General features: G+C 37.8%; 1 protein-coding gene across 11 annotated transcripts in view; it reads left to right on the top strand.

The window, feature by feature from the left end:
- Window positions 1-3,191, top strand: part of PARP9 (poly(ADP-ribose) polymerase family member 9) — a 28,839-nt gene extending 25,648 nt beyond the window's left edge. For 10 of the 11 annotated variants that reach the window (XM_028110698.2, XM_088024735.1, XM_088024729.1 and 7 more), the window contains one exon: window positions 2,379-3,191. In XM_028110698.2, the coding sequence (XP_027966499.1) occupies window positions 2,379-2,755 (377 nt within the window). In that variant the 3' untranslated portion in view covers window positions 2,756-3,191. The remainder of the gene's footprint in view (window positions 1-2,378) is intronic. The other variant, XM_088024741.1, reaches the window with a different exon arrangement.
- Window positions 3,192-13,187: the final 9,996 nt, after the last annotated feature.

Raw genomic sequence — 13,187 nt, 5'->3', positions numbered from 1 at the left:
AGTTTTTTTTATTGGGTTCATTCATTCATTCCACGAGTGTTTCTTGAGCACATTCTGTAAATCAGCCCCTGTGCTAGGTGGGAGGAATACAGCAGGAAAACACACAGAGTTCCTGCCCTTGTAATTTACAATCTAATGAGTCCACCTGTTGGGTGTTTTCTGGCGTTCTAAAGGAAGTTTTGGGTTTTTTTTGTTTGTTTGTTTTTTAACTCTACTGTGTCCACCTTGCACCTCTACCTGTGGCTTCAACTCCTACCTCTATGATGACTTACAGATTTGTAATTCTAACCCCCTTTCTCTCTCCTGACCTGCAGGTCCGTATTTCTGACTATCTTTTGAACGTTTCTGCCTAGATGTTCCATAGCCACCTCAGACTGACTTTTTTCCTTGGCCACAGTTTTCCCTAAGAGATAGGTGCTTCCTCCCACCCCCACCCCCGATACTCCCTAACCTGACTAATACCATCACCATCTATATACCACGTCTCCTAGCTGGAAAGTTTCTCATCTTCCATTCCTTCCTTCCTCTTACTCTAGGTTCAGCCAGTCACACAGCCCTACTAGTTCCCTCTTGACGACATTCTCAGCCCAGCCCCACCTCTCTATTCCTATTGCCTTTGTTCTTCTTCCCCTGGGCCTAGATGATGACCAGGTCCTTTCCTTCTCTCAAAACCACAGCTCTATCCAACCTATCCTTTTCTCTGCTTCCAGAATTATCATGCTAAAAACATACGTGCCTGTTTAAGATTATCTGCCTTCCTAAGTTGCCTACAAGGTAAAACTCCCACCTTATTGGCAGAGCATGTAAGGACCTAGCCACCCTCCACCAACCCCACTCCTGTTATTTCCTCAGCCTCATCCCTCACTGTGTTCATCCACACTTCAGCCAGGAACTGCTTAGAGTTTCCTAATGTGCTGGATATTTCATGCCTCTATGCCTTTGCCTGTGGAATGCCTTCCCTCCTCACCCTTTTTCTAGCCCTGCAAAGTCCCACTCCTTCTTCCAGACGTAGCTCAAATGGCGTCTCCCGGTGGACACCTTCCTTCACTCCTACAGGCCCAGGGAGTCGCTTCCTGCTCTTGCTTCCGCACTTCCTACATTCCTTTGTTACCGCATCTGTGACTCCAACAGGTACAAAAATCTACAGTTCCACAAAACTCAGGTGTGGGGCTTGTCTTCTTTATAGCTCTGAAATGGAACTTTACCTACCTTTCGTGCTCCCATGTCTACAGAGGTGGAAAACTCCCATCTGGACAGCTCAAGATGAACTCAGTCATTTTCAGAGTTTTCTTAGTCCCTTTGGGGTTTAAACTCAGTTCCTGCAAGTTTTTTTCCCCTTCTTTTCTTTTGAGAATGCTTTAGATGATGGGACAGGCACTGTGGGGAGAGTGGTCTGGTTCTGCATCTGTCTGTTCTCTGTCTCCAGATGTCCTCTGCTGGAAAAACCACTCCGGGCTTTGGTCATTAGCACCCTCCTGTGCTTAAATTTATGGTGCCCTTTGTTCTTAGTGTCTACACAGGGCACTCTGTTTTTCATGCTGAGGGAATTCCTTTCTAGGCCATTGTCTGTGCCCCTCCTGCAGCGCAGGAAATTTTTGTGTGTGTACATCCTCCAGGCTGAAATGCAAGGTCTTGTGCAGCATTCTTCACCTGTTCTGGATGTCTTCCCCAGCCGTTACTGCTTTCCACTTAGCAGCCAGGCTGGAGGAGGGGGCTGCACCCAGTAGAGTCACACGATGGTTCCTTTTACGCTGGAAGTCCTCTACTCCCTGTTTTTCTGAGATTCTTGTTGTTCTGCCCTATCTTGACTCCCAGGGCTCTCTTGACAGAGTGGGGCAGTGAACTGAGTCCCTTCTCAGATTCCCCAAGAGTTCTAGTCATGTCTTCTCTGTTTCTTCTCTTTCCAGGGAAGAATGTAAAATATCTCCTTAATAATTTTTATATTGATTACAAGTTGAAATGATAACATATTGGCTATCAGAGATTAAATAAAAATTAGTAAATTAATTTTAATGTGGCTACTAGAAAATTTAAAATTACATATATGGCTTACATTGAACTTCTGTTGTTCAGTGCTGCTCTCGAGTCTGCAACAATATTCCATTAAATCCGAAGTAAATGTAAAGAAAAAAATAGGGAGAGAGGAAGGAAAATAAAAAGGAAGGTAGGTATATAAATGTAAGCTATTATTAGGCTGATGATACCAATGATAATTTGTTTCAAGAGAACAACTTTAGGTGTCTTTGCTACAGACAGGGACTTGGGACCAGGAGGTGGTGATTATTTGGAGGACTAGAGAGAGACTACATAGTAGTACCCACATAGGCAATATGATTCATCAGATCCTAATAATCTTTTAACCTTTTTTCTTTTATCAGACCCAAAATACGGAGTTGGTATATACTTCACCAAGAACCTGAAAAACCTAGCATACCAGGTCAAGAAAACATCAGCCATAGACGAACTGATATATGTGTTTGAAGCTGAAGTACTCACAGGCTCCTTCTGCCAGGGTCATCAGTTACATATCGTTCCCCCACCATTGAGTCCTGGAGACACAGATTGCCATGACAGTGTGGTTGACAATGTCTCCAGCCCTGAAACCTTTGTTATTTTTAGTAACACTCAGGCAATGCCCCAGTATTTGTGGACTTGCACCCAGAATGTACAGCCATGGAATCACTCATCAGGACTAAGGATGCTGTCTTCACAGAAGCCTGGAGCAAGATTCTCAAGGGGTAGCTCTGTTGATTAGCCTCCACATCATTTTAACAACCGGCATGTGCTTGCTTTGGAGGAACTCTCCAAATAATGACCATCAGTGATCAAAGAGTGGTTTGAATATGTCAGATGGGTTGTCCATATGAACCGATTGGGTTATTGAGGGGACCCACCACAAACTAGCATCTTAGTTCTTTCATCTTTGTCTTCACTGCTTGGGATTGGGGTGGGTAGATCCCAACCCAAACACTCTCAGGACCATTCCCTCTCCTTCAAGTTGTCCTTTCATCTGTTTTACTATAGGTAACAGCAAAAATGTTTTACATGTGATGAAGGGGGTGTTTCTAGTATATAATCCAAGCCTTTTTATTTTTCTAAAATGATAGTGTAACAGCAGGATGATTTTATATTTTCCAGAGAATCTTATATAGTGTTTTAGATATCAAAATAAACCACCTTTGTCTGAGTAACTGGCTTTGAAAAGTTGTATGTAAAATGACATTATTCAAAGTGGAAGAACATCAAAAGGCTGATATTCTACTGATATCCTATTTGGATTCAACCATATCAAGCAATGCCACTCAAGCATCATGAGGCCAAATTATTTATTTTTTAAGATATATTTATTGTAGAGAGAGAGAGAAAGAGGAAGTGTGCATGAGTTGGGGGGGTGAGGGGGTGGGGAAAGGGAAACAATCTCAAACAGACTCCCTGCTGAGTATGGAGCCTGACATGGGGCTCAGTCCCAGAACCTGGAGATCAAGACCTTAGCTGAAATCAAGCCGGACGCTCAACGGACTGAGCCACCCAGGTGCCCCAAGGCCAAATTATTAATTTGCCAAATATTTCTTGACCACCAGATGTGTTTCAGTCATTTTCTAGGTGCTGGGGATATGATGCAGGACAAAACAAAAGTCTTCAGAAAGCTTTCAGCCTGAATAATCAGAAAGTCAGCTATGTGATTGACTATAACAAAAGAGGAATTATACATTCTTTGGAAAAATTTAAGAGGGAGGGTGATAAATTAATAAGGGGATGGGAGGAAGGCCTTCTAGGGAAAGTGAAACTCCAGCTGAGACCTGAAGTATGTATAAGAGTTAGATGAATGAGGGATGCAGCAAATCAGGAGTAGAGTTGGAAGAGTATTTTATGCCGAGAGAATAGTTCTTATAAAGGCTGAATCCACTGGAACTTTGCCCAAATTTTACTTCAGAGTTCTACAAAATTGAGGCCAGATAGTCTCACCATGTATCTCTTGCCTGTTCTGAAATCCATAGTTCTCTGTACTCCCCAAATTTCCTGACCCTCATATCTTTGCACAGAATACTTCTTCCGCCTCATCTTACTATAACCAGCATTCTTCCTCTTTTTTTTTTTTTTTTTAATTCCCTTCACCTATTTCACCCCCACCCCCACCTCCCCTCTGGTAACCATGTTTATTCTCTATAGTTAAGAGTCTGTTTCTTGGTTTCTCTCTTTTTTTTTCTTTGTTTTGTTTCCTAAATTCCACATATGAGTGAAATTATATGGTATTTGTCTTTCTCTGACTGACTTTGCTTAGCGTTATACTCTCTAGCTCCATTCATGTTGTTGCAAATGGCAAGATTTCATTCTTTTTGGGGGGCTGCATAATATTCCATTGTATATATATATATATATATATATATATATATATATACACACACACAATTGGAAAAAGTCTCTTCAACAAATGGTAATGGAAATACTGGACAGCAACAGGCAAATGTCCAATTGTGTGTATATATATATATATCACATCTTCTTCATCCATTCATCTGTCAATGGACACTTGGGCTGCTTCCATAATTTGACTCTTGTAAATAATGCTGCAATGAACATAGGGGTGCATATATCTTTTCAAATTAGTGTTTTTGTATTCCTTGGCAATAGTGGAATTACTGGATCATTTGACAATTCTATTTTTAATTTTTTGAGGAACCTCCATACTGTTATCTTTTTTTTTCTCCATACTGTTATCCACAGTGACTGTACCAATTTGCATTACATGAGAGTACCTTTTCTCCACATCCTTGCCAACACTTGTTGTTTCTTGTGTTTAAAAATTTTTTTAAGTTTTTATTTAAATTCCAGTTCGTTAACATACAGTATAGTACTACTTTCAGGTATACAAATTGTTTCTTGTGTTTTTGATTTTAGCCATTCTGACAGGTGCCAGTGATATCTCATTGTGGTTTTGATTTGCATTTCCCTGATGAACGATGTTAAGCATCTTTTCATGTATCTATTGGTCATCTGTATGTCTTATTTGGAGAAACGTCTATTCATGACTTCTGCCCATTTATAAACTGGATTATTTGCTTTTTGGGTATTGAGTTGTATATATATACAACTTTATATATTTTGGATATTGAGTCATTATCAGATATGTCATTTGCAAATATCTTCTCCCATTCTGTAGGTTTTCTTTTAATTTTGTCGATTGTTACCTTTGCTGTGCAGAAGCTTTTTAGTTTGTTTCTCTCACAAACCACGTCTCTGCACTTCCTACTTTCCTTGATGTGGCCTCTTCTCTCCCTCCAGTTGTGCAGTTTGTTCTGTCAGTCCTCAGGTCGTTTCTATGGGTATTCAGAATGATTTGATAGTTATCTGGTTGTGCTCTAGGAATGAGAGGAGCATAGGGTCCTCCTACTATGCCACCGTCTTAGCTCCTCAGAAGCTTCTTATTTTGATGTAGTCCCAGTAGGTTGTTTTTGCCTTCGTTTCCCTTGCCTGAGGAAACATATCTAAAAAAATGTCAGAAATTACTGCCTGTGCTCTCTTCTAGGATTTTTATGGTTTCAGGTCTCACATTTAGGCCCTTAATCCGTTTTGAGTTTATTTTTGTGTGTGCTATAAGAAAGTGGTCCAGTTTTATTCATTCGCCTGTTGCTGTCCAGTATTTTCCATTACCATTTGTTGAAGAGACTTCTTCCAATTGTATATTCTTGTCTCCTTTGTTGAAGATTAATTGACCATATAATTGTGGGTTTATTTCTGGGCTCTCCATTCTATTCCATTGATCTATGTGTCTATTCTTGTGCCAGTACCATACTGTTTTGATTACTACAGCTTGTAATATATCTTGAAATCTAGGATTGTGATACCTCCAGTTTTGTTCTTTTTTTTCAAGATTGCTTTGGCTTCTCAGGGTTTTTTGTTGTTCCATACAGATTTTAGGAGTATTTGTTCTGGTTCTGTGAAAAATGCCGTTAGTACTTTGATAGGAATTGCATTAAATGTGTAGGTTGCTTTGGATAGTATGGACATTTTAACAATATTTGTTCTTCCAATCCATGAGCATGGAATATCTTTCCATTTGTTTGTGTCATCTTCAGTTTCTTTCTTCAGTGTTTTATAGTTTTCAGAGTACAGGTCTTTCACCACCTAAGTTTATTCCTAGGTATTTTACTCTTTTGGATGCAAGTGTAAATGGGATTGTTTTCTTGATTTCTCTTTCTGCTACTTCATTATTAGTGTATAGAAATGCAGTGAATTTCTGTATATTGAGTTTGTATCCTGCAACTTTACTGAATTCATTTATCAGTTCTAATAGTTTTTTAGTGGAGTCTTTAGTGTTTTCTATGTATAGTATCATAGCATCTGCAAATAGTTAAAATTTTACTTCTTCCTTACCAATTTGGATGCCTTTTATTTCTTTTTCTTGTCTAATTGCTGTGGCAGCATTCTTCCTCTTGAAAGAAGCATGCTTCCTGTCTCATATGGTACTGTCTTTGGATATGGGCAAGAGAGGCCCTGACCTGAACCTCTAATTTGAGAGGGCCCCACTCTTGCCTTCCTCTAGGTTTTCTCATCTTTACAAGGTGAGTAGTCTATAGGGTCAAGAAAATGTATCTATTTGAAGCCTGCATACTCCACTTCTAGACCACCTACTAAGTACCTGGAACCCCCAGTTTCCTGCCCAAATAGCTCCAAGTCTATTTCCAAGGCCTGAATTGAACCTCTTTCTTGGGGCTGTCCTCCTGAGGGTGGATTATGCCACAGTCTGCATCAAGAATGGCCAAAGGGTGACTGTTTGCAGGAATGGGACTTGGACATTAAGGGCTGAGTTGGTCACATGCCTGTGTGTGAGCTTGTGACATAAAGCTAAAATAGTGCTTAAATTATTTATAACCTTAAAGCTTATATTAAGAAAAAATAAAGGCAGAAATTATCAGCGAAGTATCCAACTTAAGAAAATCAGAGTAAACTTGAAAGGATAAAAACAGAAAATAATGAAATAGACACAAAAACATAAAACAGAAATAATAACAGCAATAACTGTTTCTTTGTAAAGATTTAAAAAATAGACAAATCTTTGGTAAGATTGATAAAGATAAAACAAAAGGTACAAATAAAGAATTTGAGGAATAAAAAGAGGATGTAACTAAAATACATTAGAGATCTAAAGGTAATAATACGAGAAACAATTCTGTGCTAATAAGTTGAAAATTTAGAAAAAATATAGATTTTGTTATAAAAATATAACCTATCCCAATTGACTGAAGAACTAGAAATCCTGAATTTTCTAATATCTATTAAATAAGTTGAATCAGCAATTAAAGTTTTACCTACTAAGTAAACAAATACAACAGGCTAAGATGATTTTACTAGTGAGTTCTACCAAATCTTCAAAGAACAGATAATTCCAATTTTATGTAAAATCTTCTAGAGAACTTCTTAGATAAATAAGAGGGAACATTCCCCAACAAATTTTTCAAGGCTAGTTTAACCTTGATACCAAAAATAGACAACCAGTATAGATAGGAAAAATAAAGACTGATTCATTTATGTAAATAGATGCACAAAGCACAAATCTTAATCAAACTATTAATAAATATAATTCAGCTCTGTATAAATAAATAAATCATGGTCAAGTTGGGTTTATTTCAGAAATGCAATGATAATTTAACTACATCTATTAGTGTAACTCACCATATAAGTATATTAAAGAGTATGCTCATTTCAATATATGGAGAAAAGTCACTTAATAAGCAATTCATAAAAGGATATTAAAATCTTAGAGCAAGCATCATATTTCATGGTAAAACATTAGAACGATTCCCTACAAAATCAGGAATGAGACAATGGATACTTTCTATCACCACTTACCTTCTGCAATGAGTTAGAACTCCTGTCCAACACAGTAAAGAACAAATGAAAAACATGACTAGTGGTGGTGAAATAAAAATGTCATTAATCACAGGAAATATGATTGTCTATAGAAAATCCAAGGAAATCTGGAGACAAATTGTTAGAATGAATAGAAGCATTCTGCAAGGTTGTAAACAGAAGTTATACATAAGTCAATTTCATTCTTAAGCATGAAAATAAATATCATGACTTTTTTGCCATTACAATAGCAACATCAAAAAAATAAAGTGACTAGAAATAAGTTTAACAAAAGATGTATAAAAATTTCATGAAAAAAATCACAAAATGTTATTCAAAGGCTTTAAGAAGACCTAAATAAATGGAGAGATATACTATGTTGTCATCAAAAAGAAGACTCAATATAATAAAGATCTCTATTCTCCAAAAATAAATCTTATCAATAAATTTCAATCAAAACCACAACAGATTTTCTTCATAGAAATTGATGGAGTAATTATAAAATTTATATTAAATAAAAAGGCCCAAGAAGAGCCAAGGTAATTTTAAAGAAGAAAAACAAAGTAGAGGTGACTCGACTATAACATATCATGACTTGTTATCAACTACAGTAATTCTGATGTGTTACTGGTGCAGGAATAGGCAAACGGACCAACTGAATAGAACAGAAAGCTCCAAAACAGACCTATGCCAATGTAGAAACTTGACAATATATATACATACATATATATCTCAAATGTATATCTCTATATATGAGTTTAATACAAATAAAATACATACAAATTTATAAATATGTATATTTGAGAAATATATCTTTCAGGTTTATATATTATAAAAATTATGTACTATAAATATATACTATTATATACTGTAAAAATCATATATTCTGCAATATTTATGATGTACCTTTTCACATTGCACATTTAATGGTGTCAATATTTTTATGGCACATTTATAAAATTTTGCAGCAGATATTTGCAATTAGAAGCTTTGTACCATTTAAAAGTCAGAACCCAGCCTGGGTGACTCAGTCAGTTAAGTGTCTGCCTTCCGCTCAGATCATGATCCCAGGGTCCTGGGATCGAGTCCCTCATCAGGCTCTTGCTCAGCGGGGAGTCTGCTTTTCCCTCTACCGGCTGCTCCCCCTGATTGTGCGCTCTCTCTCTCTCTGACAAATAATAAAATCCTTAAAAGTCAGAATTCACATGATACAGAATACAGTTGATTTCTTATTCAAGTTTCCATATCAAGTCAAAACTGGTTATTTGATGCTTGCATTTTTGCTCACTAGATCTTCTTACTTTCTGAGTATCATGTGACTGTCTATATACATACTTTTTTCAGTATAGAGCTCTGAGTGTATGTATATATATATATATGACAGAAGTAAAACTCTGGCTCACTGGGAAAACAACGGACCAATCTCAATGAACGGTCTTAGACAACTGGTTAAGGACATGGAAAACAATAAATTTGGATGTTGTTCTAAGTCTAGACAGGGCCTAAGATGGGGATTCTTGTTCAAGTGACTTATTGGGGAACTGCTTTCGGGAATATGGGAATAAAGGCAGCATAGGGCAGGGAGAAAGCTAGCAGGAGTACGGTCTCAGTTGAAGATTAGCTTCAATGTAACTCCAAGAGAAAGCTCTAGGGCACAAATTGTACCATTAGACTAAGTTGAACACTGTAACAGCAGTTGGCCTTTTGAAGTGATGTCAGTTATTGCCTCCCTCTTCCTTGAGGGTAGGAGTAGGAGGCTTCTAGCAAGCTGGCTCCTGTTAGGCCTATACTTCCTCAGAGAAGGGGGCAGTTGAAAGTTATCTGCCAGCACTCACATCAGGTTGGGGAATGGGTATACTGGCTAGATGAAACGGATTCTTTTCATTTCCCCTGCCAGTACAGGTAGGGAAGAGTGACAACTGTCCTGATTTGCCTGACCTTCCAGGTTTTGGTGCCAAAATTCCCACATCCTGGGAAACCCTTGCAGGACACACAAAAAATCCTGGTCTGCGATGGGTGTGGAAGATTGGGGGAAAAGTACAAAACCCATCCATATGACAGCCAAAAAAATGGGGGCTGAAAGCAACCACACTGCTTTTACTGTCAGATGGAGCATAGATTCTTTGACATCTGTAGTTACTATTGGTGGTTTTTCCCCTGGCCATTGATACCGGTACCCATGATTCACAGTTCACAATAATCATCATCCACTGTTGCATCATTCTGAGGGATATGACTTAAGTGTGCAGTTTAAGTGCGTTATAATCAGAAGCATTAGCAGTCCATCTTTGGCTTTGCCTGTGGATTAACTGCTGTGCCTTGTACAAGTTGAATTTTTTTTAACATTGTGAATGTAGTGACCGTATTTTATGAGTGGTGATAATGAAGATGAGAATGGTTATAACACCACCAACAGCATGACCCAGATATCACTGCAAAAGAAAGCTAAATGACTAATGTAATGATGACCAATGGAAGAGACAATATAACTGGATTAGGAAGGTAAATAACAAAAACAGAGCATACTGCACAATATGCAGAGAAGAATGTGGGATTGGCTATGGTGGAGAAGAGGCTGCTGGAGTACATGTGGAGACTGAATCTTTCAAGTCTGGGATAAGAGAGACAAGTACTTCAGGATCAATCAAAAGTTTTTTAGTTTCTCAAAGACACCAATACTCCTGAAAACAGCAGCTGCTGAATTATCTCGGGCTATCACATGAACCAGTGTGCATTACTGTAGGGTACTTTTGACTGCTCTATGGAATTGAATAAGGTTACATTTCCTGATTCAAAACAAAACAAAACAAAACTCCCCTCTAGCTCTTAAGGCAATTTGACCTGAAAAATGGGAGTTTCAAATTGGTTTCTTAATGTTATTAAGTTTTTTTTTTAAGATTTTATTTTATTTATTTGACAGAGAGAGAGACAGCGAGAGAGGGAACACAAGCAGGGGGAGTGGGAGAGGGAGAAGCAGGCTTCCTGCTGAGCAGGGAGCCCGATGCGGGGCTCGATCCCGGGACCCTGGGATCATGACCTGAGCCAAAGGCAGATGCTCAATAACTGAGCCACCCAAGCGCCCCTTATTAAGATTTTAAATGAAACCATAGACACACAAAACAAAGGGTGTTCTATCTTGTCCAAAGACAAAGTAGACTTGGCTCATGTATCTGCTTTCAGTGCAAATGTTAATTTTGACAAATCATATTCAGTTTCTAAACTTCCAAAGAGAATGAAACAATCTCATCTGCAAAGTACCTTATACACAACACTGCTAAAAATAAAAAAGGGTGTGGTTTGCTTACTTGAGATATGGAGGTTTTCATAATGGAAGTGTTTGGTCATTTTAGTTTCCTCAAAATGTGCAGAAGCATTTAATTAAACTTTTGACTTTATAGAAATGGAAGGAGATAGCTACCTGAAACATGTGCTTACAAGATGATTATCATTGGGGGTGCCTGGCTGGCTCGGTCAGTAGAGCACACGACTTTAATCTCAGGGTTGTGAGTTCATGCCCTGTAGTGGGTATAGAGACTACTTAAAAAAATAAGAAAGTAAATAAATAAAACCACATTTTATACATACATATATATATACACACACACACATATATATATAAAAAATGACTATCATTGTTGCTAGCCATTGAAAACATGTTAAAATCATGGCCTGCCTTAAAATCGTATTTTTAAAGTGTGGAACAAGAAGAATGTCCTGCTTCAATTTGGAAATATGTTGAGGATGAGAATAGAGAGGACTACAGTGAAACAGAAATAAACATGCTGGTTCTCTAAAACTGTCTGATAATCCTTGAAGAGGGCATGAGGAATCTAGCAAAAGATGAACCAACTGCACCTGAGTTATTCAATGTTATGTTAGATTGAGTCAAAAACTCCAACAGATAAAAAGAAAAAGATGAATTTTTTTTGGAAATAAATTATTTCAGAACATTTTAAGAAGTCCTTAAAAAGGGGCACCTGGGTGGCACAGTCAATTAAGCACCCAACTCTTGCGTTCCACTCAGGTCGTGATCTCAGGGTCCTGAGACGAAGCCCTGCTCAGCACAGAGGAGTCAGCTTGGGACTCTCTCTCCCTGCCATGCACGTTCTCTCTCTCTCTCTCTCTCTCTCTTTAAAATAAACAAATAAATCTTAAGAAAAAAAAGAAGTCCCTAAAAAAAGGTGACCAAGTTAAGCAGAACTTTTTGAATTTCTTTACTAAAACTGTAAACTTAACTTGGAAGCTAACTTCAATTTCACAAGTTTAAATTACTTTTGTGTTTTAAAACCATTTTCCCTGGAGAAGAGAGGTTTAACTTGTGATGACATACAATGTGCTTCAGAATGTTTTTAAAACGATGAGTAGTTTAGATAGGGATAGCTTACGTGGTTAATTTAGAGAGGCAAAGAACCTAGTTGACAAACATCTGGCTTACCAAAGCAAGTCTGTAGATACAAAGTAGGTAGACACTTTGGAGAGCTGGAAACAAATCCCTACAAATTTAGAAATGTGCTGTGCTAGCAAATAAAATCCCGAGTATTCTGTGCTCAAACACTTTCATTGAGAGACTACGTATTGACTTTAACTATTATGTAAAAAAAAAAAAAAAGTTCTAAAGGCTCCAGGCAGTTCAGAGAAGTATTAATGGAAAAGCAAAAAAAGGATAAAAAATCCCATTGTATCACAGAACAGAAAGAAACATATCATTGTTATTTTTTTATTTAATATAGGTAGTATCTGTTTAATTATTTCTACTGTATTTACATTCTCCTTTAAAATTCTTACATTTATGTATCTTAAGAATATAGAATAATATAGCCCACAAAATTTAAATGTGCAAAAAACAGTTAAAACAGTTAAAATAAATTGCTGTACCAGAGGACAGAAAAGAACATAAAGATGTTATGTTATAAAAATATTGGGGTGCCTGGGTGGCTCAATTGGTTAAGTGTCTGCCTTCAGGTCATGATCTCAGGGTCCTGAGATGGAGACCTGTGTCAGGCTCCCTTCTCAGTGGGGAGTCTGCTTCTCTCTCCCCCTCTGCCCCTCCCCACAACTTGCTCTTTCTCAATCTCGCTCTCTCAACTATATAAATAAAATCTTTAAAAAAAAAATTTTAAATTCCCAACTCTTGATTTCTGCTCAGATCATGGTCTCAGGGTTGTGAGATCAAGCCCCATGTCCAGCTCTGCACTGGGCGTGGAGCCTGCTTAAGATTCTCTCTCTCTCCCTCTGCCCCTCCCCCTCTTTCAAAAATTGTTATATTTTTCTCTCGTATGTTATTTGCTTAATTATAGTTAGTCTTCCTATTTTACTAGTTTACACTTTCAGCTAGT

This window comes from Eumetopias jubatus, unplaced genomic scaffold, assembly GCF_037043125.1.
Source record: "Eumetopias jubatus isolate StellerSeaLion01/CBP00866 unplaced genomic scaffold, mEumJub1_p1.0 scaffold_1, whole genome shotgun sequence".
NCBI lineage: Eukaryota > Metazoa > Chordata > Mammalia > Carnivora > Otariidae > Eumetopias > Eumetopias jubatus.
This window is presented reverse-complemented; position numbering and strand designations above follow the sequence as displayed.